The following is a 19250-nucleotide window of genomic DNA, read 5'->3' as shown; positions in this document are numbered from 1 at the left end:
GAAAAAGAGAGTGAGCAGGGACAAGAAACTCAAAATATACTTTAATTTCTAGAATATTCCCTTCTTAGAGTACGTGGAAGAAATGCCAAGAGAAATATTCTACAACCTGTGCAGAGGGGCTGCAGCACTCAGGGACAGAACTTGCCTCCAGGCACAGTTCATAACAAGACACAGTGTTAAGGCCAGTGCTGAATCCCCAGTGTATACCATTTCATTTCCCTTCTGTTGATGGTGTGGCCCAATGGGTGCTTCTGGGCAACTCAAGACTTGACAAAGTCTGAATTTTTTATAAAGCTTTCTGAATGGTGTCATATGCCATTCAAATGTGGCTTAAGATGGATCCTGTATTTGAGCAAGCAGGCAAGCATGGAAGTACAAATATTTCCCAAGGGCGTATTTTTCTGGGAAATATGAGAATGCAGAGCTGAAAATTAAGCTTGCATTCCACCACTCTAGTTGCCATTATAAATAAGTGGCATATGTTGGAAATGGATAGAAAGCTAATGGCCTTGTGAGTCCATACCCTCTCCAGTTCTGCCTTCACAACACCTATATTATAGCATCTCTTCATTTGTTCTTGTTACTAGGAAGTTCTGTGACTTAAGTTAGCTGAGGCATTAACATTCGTAGAGTTCAGAGCAGTAAATGATTTGAATATGATATTAGCAAAATCTACCATCTGTGCAGATAATAATAATTTGTTAATCATTTTTTACTTTTTTATTATTATTATTTTATTTATTTTGTTTCAGAACAGTGAAAATCTAGCAAAAGCTTCATGACGACCCATCTCTTCTTCTCAGCTCAGATTAAGTTGTCTTTGAAATCAAATTTTCTTATGTTAATGTCAATTATTCACTGTGAAGAGTGGTTGTATGCAGCCTGCATACGTTAACTTGGCCTCTGTCTTCATCTTCCTTTGTTATAGTATGTGGTTTCTGATACTTGTGGATACTTGTGGCTTCTTTGGTTGTTGTTTTCTGTTTTGGTTTGTTTTTTTTTCCTATTTGGCTCTTAAGGGATAAACAATACAAAATACGGTAACAGAAGAATTTTGCCCGAATACGATATTTATATTTGTATTGTTTTTCTCTCAAGAAGCTGATAAAATGTCTGTTATCTTTTAACTGATAATAAAATCTAATTTAGCAGGGTATTAAGAAGGCAAAAAATTATTATGACAATAATTCAGACAGAGGTAGCCTTAAAGCTCCAAACATCTCCTAGTTGTGAAGACTGTCTCAGTCCATCATTTGTATGGACAAAAACAATAATAATAAGAAAAACTTCACAGTGAATTCTCTTTTTCAAATGCAGCTGAGTTGAAGAAGCGTTTAAGCAAGATGGCCACTGTGCTTGTGTGTTTGTTTTAGTCTTGCAAGACTGCAAATATTTTTTCCCCACTCTATCTGGTAGCTGTTTATTTGATCTACAGTTGATACATCTTTCATGACACTATAGCGTTCCATGTGTTTGCCTACTGGCTTTATTTACTTTTCTTTTGGACAGAAAATTATTCTTACATGTCCCTACATTATATGTCTTTCTCAGAAGAATGTTTTAACAAGGACTTAAGTGGGAAACCAGGTGGAACCAGGATTAAAAAAAATAAGTGACTTCATGATGGTTACTAGAAAAGAAGCTCCCTGGAAAGAAGACATTCAAACAAAAAAACCCTGAGAAATGATTTGCATTTTATACCTTTTATCTGTACTGGTAACTGCCATTAGTGTAACAGCGGGTCCTAATGTAAAAGTAATACAGGATGTTCTATAAGGAGGTAAGATAGTGCCTGTTTTTGCATAGGCTTCCAAATCCAATGGAGTCAGATGCAAAGCAGCTCTGCAGCCAGAATAAGCGAGTAAGCTCCATTTGCAAAGCTGCCAATAATTAGCAAGCACTTTATCACAGAAAAGTTATTTCCTGCACTCTGCTCCCCATGAAACAATCACATAAAATTAAAGAGGGGATCTACCCAATTTGTAAGAAGGGGAAGTTATAACTATTTTACTTGCTGTCAGCTCAGACAAGGATATAGATGAGCTTCCAGCCCTGATAATCTACTGCGTATTTTAGAAAATGCCTCCATTGTTCATGCCAGAAAAAAAACTTCTCTTCTTGCATAATTCTTTACCATCTCCACACAAGTGGTGGTTCTGTCATTCTTGTACCACACTCGCTTTCCCACCCGCTATTCACTACAGTATATTCAGCATCAGCAGGATAACTGTGAATGCAAAGGCTTGTACCAAAGCATCTCTTTTTTTAGATTATTTTGGATGCATAGAGAAGGATAAGAATAGAAGTCTCCAGCAGGAGTACAGGAAGAGTGTTTGGCCAGCTGACTTTCAGGGGTGGTGGTTAGTTCTTACAACTGACCTGTGTCACCAAGCTATGGCCAGTCATGTGTCCAGTTGGATAATCTAACTTTCACATCACAAGGTTTGAATTAACAGCTTGCAATAAAAGTTAAGTAATGATCATATCTCCTATAGCTAAAAGCTCAATTCATACAAGCACTTCGGAAGCTGATTTCTTGAAGTAAGATTCAGAAGCCTTTCCTTCTGTGATTAAAATGAAACCTGTTATTGGGAATTCAGTGAGGGCAAGAAGAGCTTCCAAGAAGCCTCACAATACAGACAACGTGCAGAGCAGTAACACAATCCTGCTGTACCTCTTTGCTTGCCAGTGCCTTGCTCAACATGCCTTCATGGCATCTGCTTTTCAGCATTGAGTATTACTGTTCACAAATCACCCTAACTGGTAGCTGTGATGCCTCTGCTGAAGGTTTTGTAATGTTACAGCTTCAGTTTTGGTGAGCTTAATGCAGTGTCATCTAATTTATGTTGTGTGATGAAATCAGTCATAAGCTAAGAAATAAAACTTTATTTGGGCTAATTGGGGTATAGGTGCGTATCTTTTTACCAGCTCTGTTGTGGACGCAGGAACTTCAGGCAAAGGATGAAGCAAACAACCATGCAGTAACACTTTAAATCATAGGATCTAGATTTGTTAGTTTTGTAAAGAGGATTTTTTGAGTTTCAGTTTGTTGTTTTTTTGGGTTTTTTTTCCATGCAAGCAAGTGTTCCAGTCAATTGAGTTACATGGTCATACTTCTCCTTTATAGTGAAGCTTAGATAAAGTGTTGCCTCTGGCCGTAAGGTGGAAAACTGTAAACTTACCATTTAAATTCCTGATATTTTAAAAACCAACCAACCAACCAAACAGAGCCTGCAACAAAACACACACTTAATAGATCCAGGTTATTGCTTTTGAGGGGAAGAGTACTGGGAGTTATTAGCTTCCTTTGAAGCTATGTGTATCAGTCTTAGTGCTTCCTTGCTAATTCTTAGTATTATTTTTTATTATTATGTTGTGAAGGATTTTCTAGAAGGAAGGAAGATATTTTTTTTTTTTGAAGTAATACTGTGTTGCTAAGAAAAGGATTGCATATGTTCTTTCCACTTCCTAGGCTTTACTAAGCAGCGTCTTCTGCACGTGTGCCCCCAAAAGATGTCTACAGGAGTGTTTCCTGTATCATCCTCCTGATAAAGGAGAAAATGGTGTTGCCTTAGAAAAGTTGTTTTAATGCAGCTGCCAAAATCCCATTAAAAAAAAACGTAATCACATGCAATTAAGTTGTTTGCCTTCTGAACCATTAAAACCAGCGTAGGAGAATAAGCTACTGATATAATTCGATTTATGAATAGTCATATCTATCTATAAAAGCATAGAAAACCATTGGTCAGAACGGGGTGGATGTTAACTACTGTGTTTCTTTTATGTGGCAGTAATTCAATTTGCAAGCTAATATTTCAAGGAATTAAATTAGGCTACCTTATAAACTAATGAATTTCAATATGGAGCACAGCTAGTTTGCTTTGATGCAGTGCTGTCTGTGTATCTAATATGGGATATGGCATTCAGGTGAGACTCAGGTTTGGGATGAGGAGAGGCAGGAGGAACTAGGTTTCCCTTTCTCTTTACTTCATTGTACATTGGGATAAGGGGGAGAAGTAAACCTCATACTGAGCACTTGCCTTTTGGGTCCTCTAAGAAACGAGTGGGCTTCTAGACTTGAAAATATGCCTGTGTAATGCATGCACTTCAGACATCAGTAATAACTGCTGAATGCTATATGTGCTTTTGGTATTAATGAAGAGCCCTATGTTTTGATTTCCCAAAAGTATCCCTGTTCTGGCAATCAGGATAGCTCTTCAGAGCCTTTCTGTTTTCTTCTTTCTGTCAACATCGATAGCTTCTGCTTTATTCCCTGTGGTTAAGGGAAGGGTGTGAAGCTGTTTCCTAGCATCACTTTATGCCTCCGAGAGATCTAAGCAGTGTGATGAGTATCCAGTCACTCCACCACAGCTGTGAGGCTGCTGGCACTGGTACAGGCAGCAGCCTGGAGCTCTCTCTACAGAAATCCTTGTCCTACAGAGTGAGATAGCTCCTGATAAATCAAAAATAAATAAAAAGCTGAGCAGGACCTTACCTTACTCTGAGATTTCGTAGTTTTTAATGGAACTATTCATAGTATAATGATGTCCTAACAGTCATGGTATGAGGTACCATTCATCCTGAGTAGGAGCTTTGCAAGTCAGCACCAAGATGCCAAGCTTACCCATTCCACACTTTGTTTAATCAAAAAGATACTCTTTATCATCTGAGTGCAAAGCAGAATGGCAGTGGTATCAGTACCTGTGACAGTAGTTGTGTAGGAAGAAAGCAATTTCTTCCCTTTCAGTCTTAGTCGTTAATCTTCATTAGGATTTTTAGCTTCCAAATGTGAGTGATAGAAGACATCAGCATAGCAAACAGTTTCAAGTGCATCTGCATAAATAACAGAGGTAGTTTGTTATTTTCATTATAGGTAGAAGCGTATGTCAGTTGCCAGATGTGTTTGATTCAGACAATATGATTTTCATGCCAACTTTATGATATGTTTGATTTAGGAGAAGTGACTAAAACCTGCTGTTGGGACTGAGTTACTGTTAAACACCAGCTGCAGCTTTTATTTTAATTAATATTGTGAGGAGTAGAATACCTTGCTTTAATTAACACGTTAACCATTCAAGGTACTTGGAGAAAGGTCACAGTGGCAAATTGGTTTAAAATTAGGATAAGAAAACATTCAGAGGTAGTCCAAGTGATTTATTTATTTCTTCAAAATTATGCTACAACCTCTTGAGATGTTTTTAACTCCTCTTTCTCCTGCATTACACACATTTTAATTTTCTCCTCACTGTTAAGTAGGTTATGGGGTGTGGGTAAAGGACACAGGCTAGCCTAGATTTTTTAGCAGGACTGATTATTACAGATTTGCAGAACAGCTCACAGCTGCTCTGAGTCCTCTTCTAGGCTTTGAACTAGATTTCTGAATGTCTTACAGATGTGCTGTTGTGCCAGCTTTCCTTGATCAGTTTTGAAAATCAGCCCAGTGATGCAGCAGTTTAAATGTACATCTAGGCACACAAATTAAAGCTCCAGCTTTTGAAGATGTGGGCCTGCATCTTCAGGAGGCTCTGATATGATCATTCTGGACATCTCGTTGTCTGACTACTTCTTTCAATCATTAACTTGCAGACTTTTTGCCATACTATGATGGGTAATACCTCAAGTATATTCATTAATTAGAAGTACGGAAAAATAACATAGTGAAAAGAAATCCTATAAATGCCTCTTTATATTTAAAGGAAAGGCTTGCCTTTGTGCTCACTCTCTCAGTTAGGCAGCAAACAAACTCACACAGGATCATGAGAGAAACTGCCCTCAGAGATCGAGAACTATTGTGTGGCAGTAGATTCAGATGCAAATCTTTGGAAATTAGATTTTATCATGATTGCTATTTAAGTAGCCTATTTGTGACGCTATTGTTTGATTGTTTAAAAAAACATTTTCAAACAAAGCAATAATGACTTACACTGCAGGGGACATCACACCTTCTTTCCCATAAGACAGTGATGCCAGAAAGTATAGCGTGTGCAGAAAGAAAAAAATTATTGCACACAATAAACCAAAAAAGGTTCCCTAGTTAATGGAATAATCAGCAATCTGTGACAGGACAGATAAGAGGAGGGTTAGAGAGATAATTAGAAATGTGATCTTGTGATTGAGATGTTTTGCTAATTTTGTGCCATTTAACAGATTTCTCTGCATGCAGTGCTTGCGCAGAGCCAGTGTCAGCTCTGAGCAAAACAACTGCTATGATCCAGTGGCAAATCAAGTCATACTTGTGCAGATCACTGCAGATGACTGGAGTTGCTGAAGTGATCCTGCGGGCATTGTTTAGAAATAGCAGAGAGGAGGAAAAAGCAGATTTAACTCTGTTTACAGGAGAACCTGCTTTACTGATTATGATGATGAGGTTCATTTTTGGATCCAAGGTTGAGTCTCACAGACAGAAGAATCATAAAGTTGTCTGTTTATTTGGTTTTTTTAATGGGTATGTTTCCTAAATGAACCACTGAAACATATTAGCCAGTTGTGTGAGCAATGGGACACAGACCAGATATACGGATTTTTGTCCTACATTTCCTATGCTTCTCTGACTTTGGCAAAAATGTTTTTTATTCTGAATTACTGAATTATTCTGAGAGCAGTAAGCAAAATGAGATTTTGTATGATGGCGTAGAACGTTTCTGCTGCATATCACTCTCTTAGAAACTAAGCAAAGCCTATAAATGTTTTGCCTATGAAATATTTGTAGATAATAATTAATTACTATTAAAATAATAAATGTGGTGATGTATCATTTAATAATAGCCTTACTGTAGCTTTACATTTCATCAGTGGTTATACATGCTATTTGTTCCATTCTTTTAGGAATTAATCATGCAATAGCTGTGCAGGAACAGAATCCCAGAGAAAACATTCATATCTTCATTGAAATCATTTCTATGTTGTGATTTGAGAGGAGTATAGCTTTCTTAATGGGTAGAAATATTTAGTTTATTCTTCTTATTTAGTAAATTAAGTTTTTTTCCTTATCTTGTTGCTGCATTATCCTTCATCCAGGCCCATCTCCCTACCTTTGCCTCCTTCCCAGGGGTTACCTTCAGGCCTTTGTCACAGAACCTAGGCTGAACCAGGCTGAACCATGCTGAAATTGTTTCAAGGAAATGAAATAATTGTAGAGGCACAGGAACACACATCAACTCCATTTTCTGTAGTGGAAATGAAGCTGGCTGTAGCTTCCTTCTCCCATTAAATCCATGACTAGATATTATATCTTGCTGTTAGCTGTATCTAATATAGGACAGTTGATGGGGCTCATCGAAGCCACCACGTTGGCAGCAGTGCACATTATCATCAAGAGTACAGCTGCCATGAAAAGCAGCTGCTGCAGTGCCACTACCTGCTGAGGGGTTCAATCACTGTTTGTTTTCATGGTAGTAGAAATATGTAGTTGACATGGCAACGTGTTTTGTGATACATGCCAACTGATTGGTTTTTCCACTGGAGGAAACTCCCTGCTTCTTTGAAATCATGTGTAGCAGCTGTTCCTGCTCCACTGGTGGTGACAAGCACACATACAAGCACAAATGCCTGCACTGTTTGTCTCTTTTTGTGATCAGGAGATTTTTATTCCTGGTGTGAAGGGCTTCAATGCAGGTTGTTCAATATAGTTTAATCTTCCAGTGCTTATAACTTCTCTCATAGAAGGTCCTATGAGGCTTTTTCTGTTAAGGCTTTAGTTGTTTAGAATAAAGTGGATGGTATTTTTCACGGACACCTTATGAAATGTGCTTTCTGTAAACTATAGGATGATATATTTACCAGTGAAGGACTTGAAAAGTGTCTGTTAAGCATTCAGTGCTACTGCTGATTTCTGCTGGATTGCCTCTCAGTAAATATTTTGCTTAATGTAGTTGCTGAAGAAACCAGATGCCAAGCAAGTCGCTGCACTGAGGCAGAGTTAAGGGTGGCTAAAGTGACTTGATTTGCAGTTAAATGAAGCAATACAGGATTTGGTCATGTCACAGTAGAGAAGTTGTCAATTCACTGATTGATTTAGGAGCTCAGTTTGATTGTAATTTTGAAGAAAGTCAAAGGGATGCATAAATTAAAAGCCTGAATCTTCTATAGTCTAAGATTATTAGATGTGAAGCTAAACCTGCTTTCCTTTAAATATGCTCTGTACTAAGGCTACTGCCATTCTGGCAATACTCTGAACAGTCTTATTGGCCTCACTTAATGGCCTGTCTTTAAATTCATGTACTTCACATTCATTTTATCAGATGCCAATAATATTCCAGTATGTACTGACAACAAATGTTGTACATTAATGCGAATGTGTCTTTTATTGGAGATGAGATGGATATTTAATTTTCAGGCTCACAAATGCTTAAAATAGGTTAATTTTAATCTCATCCCATTATTCAGCTAATATACTGTTCTTTTCAGTATTGGCTGCACAAGTGTTTATGTAGAGTAACTGTTATTTTTTAATTAATATTGAAGTGGGCTTCTTCTTTTATAACTCTGCTCTGGTAAGACAATGAAAAACTTTTCATATAACCCTCTGAGTAACTGAGACTATCATCACCTATTGGCAGTTTATATATATGACAGATGACTTTTTTTCCTGAATTGAAGCTTATCTTTAGCTTGGGGCTAAAACTCTCCAGGGAGTGTTTTTATGTGGGAGTTTGAACTCAGGTTCAGATGTCTTAAGACATTCTCTACCCACTCATAAATCTTACTTAAACTAAAGATCCAAAGTTTGGCTATCTATGAATAATGGACTAGGGCTCTAGTCCTTTGCCTTGCTGCTCAACAAATTGATATAAAAAGTAAAGAGAACTCAGTTTCTGAACTGAGGGATCTTCTGCTCATACATGCTTAGAACTATTCTCAATAAATTACTTGTGCTGGTACACTACAACCCATGACCTCAGTTCAGCTTCCACAGGTTTTCCAGAGTTTTGCAGACTGCTCTCACCTGCCAATCTTACATCAAAAAACAGCTGTTTTCTCACTGGAGATGAGAAGTTGATACTGCAAAGCTCACCTGGCTTCAAAATTTCTCTCTCAATGGAAGGGCTGAAGTGATCATCAGCAACAAACACCATTTTCTCATTTGTTCTCATTGTCTTTGTAAATATATCCATGCATGCTCTAGTGCTGAGCTTAGTGTCTCAAAATGTGAACGCTTCCTTCTGTTCTCAGAAGATTTCTAAGCCTTTTCTTTCCACTTGTGATAGTTAGTGAAATAAATCTCTTTTCAGATAGGATTGTATATGCTAGGTTTCAACTCATAGGTAGTTCTTGCACTTACCCTGGTGGTGTAATGTGGTCAAATCAATTCAGCTACTTTTATCTTTATTTTGATGTGTAAACTTTATTTCCTAGTATGTAAAACATGTATTTTCCTCCAGTAAATGTTCATTGAATCATAGAATGGCCTGGGTTGAAAAGGACCTCAAAGATCATCTAGTTTCAATCCCCCTGCCACAGGCAGGGTCACCAATCTCTAAACCAGGCTGCCCAGAGCCTGAAATGTTGTTGAAAAGCCCTTATAGTTAGAATTTGCAATTGTACTTAATTATGTACATATAATCAATTCCTGGGCTTTGAAAAAAAAATTGAAATAAAGTTATTTCAAGGTATTTAAAAAGTAGAACTTGTAGTATATTTTTGTATATATTTCCAAGGTGCTCCATTTTGGTAAAGCAGCTTAAAACTCTCATCTTCTCCAGGTTGCTTCATCTTAATGGCAGCCGTCACCTGGAATATTATGCTGCATTGAGCAATGATGTTAGGGTGCTGGCATCCCTAGGTAAAATAAGAACATAACTTTCCCAGGCAAATGTGGAAAAGCATGCTGTGATTTAGGGATTAATATTATTTAAGAAAATTGATTTATTTACTTGGGAGGAATTATTTGTTCTGTATTGTTTTTCCAAACATATGCAGTAATTCAAAGGGAGAGGCTATTCTGAAATGTACTCACAACACAGCAGAGTGCTGATGCCCACTCTTATGTCTAATCTTAACCTATATTATTTCTAATAGTTCATGTGCAGATGAGCAAACAGGAGCTAGGCAGGAAAAATACTGCATCATTTTTTAAACATAATGCTGTGGATTCAGAAACTACTAAAATGCTAACTTTCCTTAAGTAATAGCAAACTGGAAAAATACAAACAGTTTCAGTGTTAAAATATTTGCAGTGGTGAATACTAATGAGAAATTACCTCTAAATCAAGGAGCTGCCACTATTGCCATTATGGTCTCTTTAAGGCTGAAATCAAGATAAATACTACTTTTTTTTACAGTGGCATAGAAGAATTCATGACATTATTACATAGTTATCTTGTTAACAGACACAGAATTTACACATAGGATTCCAGATGTGCAACATTCTCCTAACTTAAAAGAAAAGGATTAGGAAGGTGAAAAACTCAGTAAATAAATATTTTTTGCCTTAAAAAAAAAAAAAAAAAAAAAAAAAAAAAAGATTTTTAAAAAAAATTTTGAAAGGAAAGTTCGCTTATTTTTTTGTGGGTTTTTGTTGCTGTTATTTTGTTTTTGTTAGTGTTTTGGGGTTATTTACTTTGATAGTGATTAACAATCGTGAGAGGCAGTTTTGGATGAACAGCTGAGGCTGCAGTATTCGAGTTGAGTAAATTGGTCAGCAGTTACTTCCAAGCACCTGGTGACAGGTTTAGTCTGTCCCTTAGATAAGATTTGTTCATACTGTTCATCCAGAAAGTCTTTATAGCACCTCTAGAGTCAAATCAACCTATGCTGGCAGAACCTTTTTTGGTTACGTATCTACAGCTCTATGAATCTCTTACAAGTAGGAAAGCATTTCCAAACAGTACAACTTAACCAATATTTTTATTGTGTCAGTTATTTCTAATGGTCTAATTATAAATGCTAGTACAGCTATTGCCTAAATGTTTATTCCACAGCATTTGGTTTATGTCAATATGTTTCTAAAAATTGAAACAAACAGTTTTCAGTTGACTCCACTTGAAGTAATTGCTACTCCACTGGGAATTACGTATCAATTGTCCTATCTATCTAGCAGATATTATTACACTGGTTAAGTATTTCAGCTGGTAACTCTGTTCTGTTTGGATGGACCACAGATACATTTACTTAAATCAATTGGTTTACATGTACTTGCCAGTTACAGTAATCACACAGTGGATGTATTTATCTACAAATTGAAGGTCAGCTCCTATAAGTGTAAGTGAGGAACATTGGCTTTTTCTGCTTTACTAGCTTTATCTTTAATCACACTTACAGAGAGTCCTTAATGGGTTGTGAGATCCAATAATTGAGGTGGTAAGGTTAATGGAGCGTCTTGTTATGCTGCACATTTTTGTTGCAAATAATTTTATTTATTAAATGCATGAAATCTTTACCGCAGGAACGTGAGCCAAGAATCTGAGTAGCAAACAAAGGTGGGTTCTGCTAATGGCTATTCAGCAAAATGAAGAAGTCTAGGAACAAAGAGTAGCTGCCTGTAGAGAATGGCACAGTGCTAATATATAAAAGTATAAATATGTGAAAAATATGTGAAATCTGCACTTGTGATTATCTTAATTCATCCTATAAGACAGGAGATTTCAGTGCAGAAATATAGTAAAAGAATTTTTTTATACTGAATAACGACTGTTGTCCAGACCATCAAGATAGTTTCTGAGATAGTTCTGGCTAAGTGGTCCGTTTGGTACAGACATAGGGTTACTTTCTTTCTCTGACATTCACCATCTGCATGAATTTATGCTGCAGGAGCCACTCGCAAGCTTGGTTACCTGCTGTGACCCTGGCTGTGTCCTTTGGAGACCTTCTGACTTGCTCAAAAGATGTTTTCAGTAGTGATACAGAGAATCTCCTGTGTCGGGAGCAGTTCTTACAATGGATCAAGTAGGGCACTGCAGGAAAGATGTGCATAATCCTCAGGACATGCAGTATTCTTTATTATCCTTGTAGGAAAATTCTGCCAACTAAAGGGATCATAGTTGTGTTCCATGCAACACCCAAGCAAAGGCTGGGCTTTCCTCCCTGCCGCCTCTTACCTGCTTATTGGGCCAGCAAAGCACTTGATTTATACCCAGAATTTGCTCACTGCAATGCTGAGAGAATTGAAGAAAAGTGCTTTTCGAAAAGCAAGATGTACTGTGATTTTGTACAGTACTGATTGTCAATAAAGTGCGAGTTAGCTAAAACAAAAGTAGTGATTGTCAATAAAGTGTGATTTAGCTAAAACAAAAGCAGTGATTGTCAATAAAGTATAATTTAGCTAAAACAAGAGGCAGATTTCTGTCAAAGTTCCCATGCAGAGGCAGTAGAAGGGATCCACGTTATGAAACATTATGAAAGCTACAGTTTGCTTTTTTTGAATGCTTACATTTTCAACAAGAATGACAGCAAGAACAGTAGACATTTGTAAAGTTGTTATCTGCTGAAAGTCACATTAAAGTACAATAGCTAAAAATGCTGCTGCTAATGTGCTTCTACCTTGTATGTGCTTCTAGAGGCACTGAAATCTAGACAGCAGACTGTGTTAAAAGGGTTGCCACAGAAACCCTGCATGTGTATTCGGCACCTTTCTTAGTCATTTGGACATACAATAGACTGAAATGTGTCTTTTAACAGTCAGATCATCCATCCCCAGGATGTGAGCAATTTCATGTGATATGATGAAGCTTATTCTAAAAAATAAAGAAGGAAGTAAATGTAGCATGTAATCATTTAGATCAAAATTGGAGGAAAAATGGTCCTGTTCAATGAAATGTACCAGAAACATTTAGGAAATCAGAATATAACTTTCAGGACTGTTAAACAGAGGGAGAGGACTGATACAAATTCTCTCATTTTTTATTAGAATTGTTGAATATCTGGCAACCTACAGGGTGTTCATTTCTGTTTTACTGAAGTGGTGTATATGGAGCAAGGGAAGTAACATATCTGGGGTTTGATGCAACTCCTGGAGTTAGCGCAAACCCACAAGTGTGCAAAAAAACTGTTCACAGTCTTAATGAAAGCTGCTTAGCAGCTTAAAATGATAAAAAGTCCTTAACACAATTTAAGAACTTAAACCACTTAAAATTTTAGAAGCAGTGTGTGAGTTGGAAGGGTGTTTGTAAGGGTAGAAGAGGCAACCCTGCTGAGCTGCGGCTTTGGGGATGGAGCTGGCAGCTTCACATGGTGCCTCCAGGTAAAGGGGCTCCTTGGGAACCAAACTCGGAAGGCCTGAAGGTGATGTGATGGGAGGATGGTAGAGTGGATGGGAGACTTTAGTTTGATCTCAGCTAAAGTTAATTGGTAGTTCATATGAGAAGCATCTGAAATAAATCTTACGTGAGGTTATGCATTTATGAGACATAAATATATATATGTCATAATTTGAGATACAGTTTAGCCCGTGCTGCCACTCTGTACCTGTACAGAAAAGTGAGATGTGAGAACAAAGGAAGAGGACACAGGAGCAAACATTGGTGGCTGAAAATAGAAAATTGACTTGATTCTGCTTCAAATGTTTTGAAACTTGGCCTGGTTCTCAGTGACACAGGCAGTGATTTACACCTTTCTGTGCTGAAAAGGCTGTAAAACAGGAGTGAATTACATTCAGTACAATTTGAAAATAAATGATGCATTCACAGTCACTCAAGTTGAGGCCCATTTACACTTCCAGGGTGGTATGATGAGTAAATGAAAGTTAGACCTCTGTGTGAATGAAAAATGTCTGTTTTACCAGAGGCTGTGAAGAAAAGAGGGAGAGGGACATGGTAGAAATTGGAACCAAGGCTTTTATTTGTTTGTTTTAAAAAGTCTTATTGATTTGGAGTCAGGTGGAGTATTGGTATAAGTTCCAACTAATTCCACTGAGTTCTGTGAGGTGGTGCCAAGGTGGCTGACAGTTTATATTTACAACCTTTTCCTGCACTGGGGTATGTCTGTAATGGACTCCCTTTCTGTGCAAACTTGGGATAATATTTAACATGGATTATCTACCCAGAAAATCTTTATTAAGGTTAAAAAACCAAACAAACAAAGAAAAAAACCTCAGGTATGACTAAGTTCACATGATCTCAGTTGAATTCAATTACTCTTTGGTTTTCCTTTATGATGAAAGGGAGAGATACTCAAGTATTGCCTGGTATTGATAAATGCTTTCCGACTGAAGACAAAAATAAATCATTTAATTAAATTTCAGTAGCATTTTATGTTTCACTAATATCTCAATATTGCTTGAATTTCAGAACATTTCAGGACCTGTCTAAACAAATGGATATATCTTACGGTACAGTCAGAGACTCAGCAGTATATGAATACTTTAAAGCAAAAGGAACAAACCCTCTGGAGCAGGATAACACATTTGCTGAACTTTGGAGGACAATAAGTAAGAATAATGGGGCAGATAATTGTGTATCGAACCCTTCTGAAGGCATCAGGAAGGTAAGACTGGATTACAGTGCTCTTTATTTAATTGTTGTGCTGTATCAAATTAGTTTGCGTGGAGTTAATATTGTTGAGTCACATTAATGCAATTACATCGTAACTTTAAACAAAAATATCCTTACATAAAGTTCCTTTCAGTAACTGCCAGATAAAAGGCATCTTGTGAGGTCGTGATTTTGAATTAAAGTACTTTAGCTCTGCTGGAATCTCCAGTATTTAAATCCTCCTTTGGAGCTGGCTGTAAAACTTACAGGTTTCTTGGCAGCTTTGGCAATACCCATCTTCAATGATATTTTTATTATTCAGATTTTGACACTTGTCCTTTGCTCTTTTTTCTTTTTTTTTTTTTTTAATTTGCTTTGAATTAAAGTAAGTATTGGTAACATGAGGAATGAATGAAAATCCACTAATGTGTCTTAGAACAGAACTTTCACGCCAAATTTCTTTGTTTATTCGAGACTTAACAAGCACATGCTCTTTCACATGTCAGAATGCTTTCACCTAATTTTTATTTCTCTCAGATTTTTTGATGAAACTGAGTACTGTTGTAATAATGAAGGTATATATAGTAGCTTGAGATTCTACATCCTTGTGCTGACTTCTGTTATAAACAGCCCTGGTTAAGTTCAGGCCCACACTTTCTCGCCCTTAGTCTGCTGCTCTTCTCTGCTTTCCATCTTGTAGCTTAGCAGAAGCAGATAATAAATAGCAGCAAACTGCATGTGTCCTGAAGTATATTGTGGCAGGTGTGCAGAAGTAGCCAGTGTAATTTTAATGTGATTTTCCTTTAGAGAAAAGTGTCTATTTTTTAATTGATTTTTTTTTTTTTTTTTAACAGAGCAGGAAAACAGCTATTATTAAAGTTGTGATTGTTAGATCAGGATTATTCTGTTGTCAATGACACAGTGATTTGGAATAAATTTATTACAAGTTCCTTATGCTTTTATAAATGAGAAATAAGAAAATGTTTGAAGCTTGGGTTTTTTTTTGTTTTTTTTTTTGAATATTTGAAACAACTTCTAAGCTGTCAGTGAGGAAAAATAAAAAAAAAATACTGTTTTTTACAACACCATAACCATAGCATGGCTGAACATCTTAATATAAGCCATCCTATTTCCTGAATCAAAGTCCTTTGATATAAGATTCCCAATTGTTTGTGTGACTTCTGGATAAAATCCTTATTTTGGGGAAAACATACTTTTGCCTTTTCCAGTACAGGAGTATTCTGTCAATAGTTTTGGTTCCCCCTGCATTTTCTCCCGCCTTCCAGCTGAGCACTTGGCTCAATTAAACTTTCTTCCTCTGGTAGAAGGTAGAACCCTGGCTATAGAAAAGTCTGCAGTGATTTGATTTTCTTTTTTTTTTTTTTTTTAATTTGCTTGTCACTTTATGCAAATGAAGCCTCTGTTTCAAGACTTTCTTAGCAGAGACATAAGTAGTGCCAATGTGTTCTAATCTATGTAGCATGACATTAAAAACAATATATAAGTAAAACAGTTTACCATAGAAAAAAAGCACAACAAATTACCTTTTTTTGTCCCTTGTTTGTTTTGTTACCATTCTTACTGCCAGCAGTAAAGCTATAAATACTCTCTTTCCATAAGCCTATTGCATGCTGCCATTTGTTGTAGCTAGATTTGCCTAAACCTTAAATGTAACTGTGGACTGGCAGGCTGTTTGGACTACCAACTATGTAGTCTGTATGGAGCTGGCAGCTCTGTCTCTTGTAACGTTAAATTTTTCATACTGAGTTTGATTTTAATATTGTAGGGTGATTTTTATATAACTCGATCAGCTCATTCCATTAACGTTAACAATAACTGAATTTATCTCAGCTCCCAAAGCTGACCAAGGCTGCTATTTAATTAGGCACGTAAATTGAGCTCAGTATTTAATAACATTGTCAACTAAACGTTTGTGTTTATAGTTTAAATGTCGTTCTTGCTAACTCATTGAGCTCCTTGAAAAAACAGACAAGTCAGCCATATCAAATATTTTGGCTAGAAACTCTGTTTTCCTAAAGAAGAAATGGTATCGGCCAAAGAAATCAGACTTTTTATATCTCTAAACACGTGCTGCTGCATGAAAGAGATGTACATGTACCTTAGAAATGCTTTATAGGAAAAGGAAAGTCTAAATTCCTCTGGCGTATAAAGATACCTAACGCATTTTCTGAATAAAGACTTGCCTGGTACAATGGAAAAAAAAAAAACAACTACTTCTTCTCTCCTCTTGCTCTCCATTTTCTTCAGACAGCATCACAGTTCAACTGCAGTTAAGTAAGAAAAAAATAAAAGCCTCTTCAATGCAAAACAGGAGAGTACTGCTTACTCATGCAATAGGCAGGTATTTCCAGTCTTTGTCTCAATTCCATTTTCCTCTCTCCATTTCCCAGACATGTTTCTTCTCCCTTTGACTGACTAAAACCAAACAGACAATAATGGAAGAATGTCCTGAATGCCACAAAAGCTTTTGGTTGCCATGGAAGAGGTCACTTTCAGACATAGCACAGCCCTGTAGCCACAGTGACCATCTCCCATTGTCAAAGCACAGCTTTTGCAACACAAGTACGGCCACAGAGACAGCATTAATGCACTGCGAAGTCACATAAGTGGCAGAAAAACATTTCAGAGCTGTGGGGGCAAGTTGCTTTTGTTGTACTGCCATGGGCATTGAAAATAGTCATTGCAGATGTAAAATATCCACCTATTCATAAATGCCTCCGCTTAGAGTAAGAGGAATTTGCCAGACAAATCACAAGTCCATGCAGAGCGCTATTTTGCCACTTGAGTTTTCTGGTACTACGGAACAAGACTGACTAATTCTGTTGTATAGAAAGTTTCCTTTTGGGTCAAGCTGCAGCCAGAATGTCCCGGAAGTGCGCTGTGCATAGCTCTTGCCATGTCATCTCAGATTGACATTGATAGGGGAATTGCATATATTCCTAACGTATCTGCAAATATGAATGAGGTGTTCACATAATACCCCATGGCAATAATTTATTGAGGGTAATTATTAGTTATCACAACATACCTAGTAACTTGCAGCATTTCTCATTGTGAGCAGCCATTCTTGCTTTGGAAGAACAAAGTGATATGTGCCGTGTATACTCTCATGTATCTCACTATATATTTATATACACGCACACACATATATATGTACATATATACAAAGATACACATGAGAGAATGAAATTGCTTTTGTGGCTTTTTAACAGTCTTCCTTTAATGGAGACAGTTTGTTCTTCTGTGTGGTCAATTTGGTGCCAAAATAGTTCTGAATTGGTTCTATTGGTTCTTTTCTTCCTGTATATTGCTTTTGATGCAATGATCAAAAGAAAGTATAGTACAAAATATGAATGTATCATTGATTTATGCAGTAGCACAGTACAAGTGCATTCCTATCTTTTTTACTTCCTTCCAAATGTTTCTCTCCTTTAACAAACAATAAACATCAAATGAGATCTTTTGTTGTTGAACAGACACTTCTCTTCATTTTTATTTTGAGATTGCAAGTAATTTAATAGTTCCATAAAGAGGATTTTTTTGTTGAAATATTTTTTCCTGTGATTTACTGTCCACACTAGATTTTGCATTGTGAATTATTATGGCTCATCCATATATTTTCATGGATCGTCATAAATTTCTTCATTTTTTGACCATGATCAGCCTCTGGAGTAGAAGCAAATGCTTCCTTAAAGCCCAAATATATTGCATCCTGTAGTAGCTTCTAATGATATTAATTTTAAGTAATTTCAACAGGATTAAGTGGCAACTTTTTTCTTTATTAGAACTGTGCAGCTTCTTCTAAGGCGCTTTTGAAATAGAAAATAAATATTATCCAAGCATGTTTTTGAACTATTCTTCTAATAGCAATGTGAAGGTCACTCTTTGATATTTCTGTGTTACCAGGTATATAATGGGATCATCTACAGTGACACTCCATTTTGGCAATAGATTAATGACGAATGTAGCATTATTGTACTTTTTTTTTCCAGTGTGGGAGCTTCTTCATAAGTTGCAGATGAATCACAGGCCTGTCAGTGATAAAGCTGAAGTTCAACTTTTTTTAAAGTATTATTAGTTCTTACCACATGTTCTTTGAAAATACATAACTTTACCAACAGTAAGACAGGACCCTTTGAAATATATTCTTCCATCTCCCTCTATGTTGAAGAGTAACATAATGAAATTGGTTACTGCTTTTCGAAGTATTACTGTTATCTTTATGGCCCCTCTTATTATATCAGGGAAACAATCTTCCTTGGTCTTTTCATTTTTGATGATTGCAAAGAAGGCATTTTTAATGCAAGTTTCTTTTTTCTTCTGAAATTTGTTTTCCTCAATCTCTTCAAACTGAAGATAAATCTGCTATCTTTGGTGTTAACCGCCACAGAAGTTCAACCTGGGTGGAATGTATGACCACTTTGGCTGAATTTCTATGAAAGAGTTTTTTGAAACTTTTAACTGAGTTATTTCTGTTTTGTTCTGCAGTGTGCCTGCGTGCTGAAAGTCACAAAAAGGCCATAGCAAAGGAGCAAAATATGAAAGCCAATTAAAAGCCTAAACTGTAGCTTACTATTCTGTGTTTCATTTCAATCATTCTTTCTTTCTCTATCTTACCTATTCTCAGCTGGTATTTACCACATTCCCTTTTACTGTCTTTTTTATCTATATTTTCTTTGCAGTGGTGTCTGATCCTAGAAAATTTGGGACCCAAAAACAAATAGTTCAAGCTTGAAATGGCTAGGCTGTGAATGCAAAAAGCATGAGAATATGGAGCTTTAATGTACTGCAGTCATGATGCAGTTGCATGGATAGATACATCTG

General features: G+C 36.7%; 1 protein-coding gene across 2 annotated transcripts in view; it reads left to right on the top strand.

Moving 5' to 3' along the window:
• GRID1 (glutamate ionotropic receptor delta type subunit 1) overlaps positions 1-19250 on the top strand; it is a 509969-nt gene that overhangs the window by 467742 nt on the left and 22977 nt on the right. For both annotated transcript variants that reach the window (XM_042818876.1, XM_042818875.1), the window contains exon 13: positions 14223-14418. In XM_042818876.1, the coding sequence (XP_042674810.1) occupies positions 14223-14418 (196 nt within the window). The remainder of the gene's footprint in view (positions 1-14222; positions 14419-19250) is intronic.

Source organism: Centrocercus urophasianus, unplaced genomic scaffold, assembly GCF_019232065.1.
Source record: "Centrocercus urophasianus isolate 14NV4802_14NV808 unplaced genomic scaffold, USGS_Curo_1.0 seq_17, whole genome shotgun sequence".
Classification (NCBI taxonomy): domain Eukaryota; kingdom Metazoa; phylum Chordata; class Aves; order Galliformes; family Phasianidae; genus Centrocercus; species Centrocercus urophasianus.
This window is presented reverse-complemented; position numbering and strand designations above follow the sequence as displayed.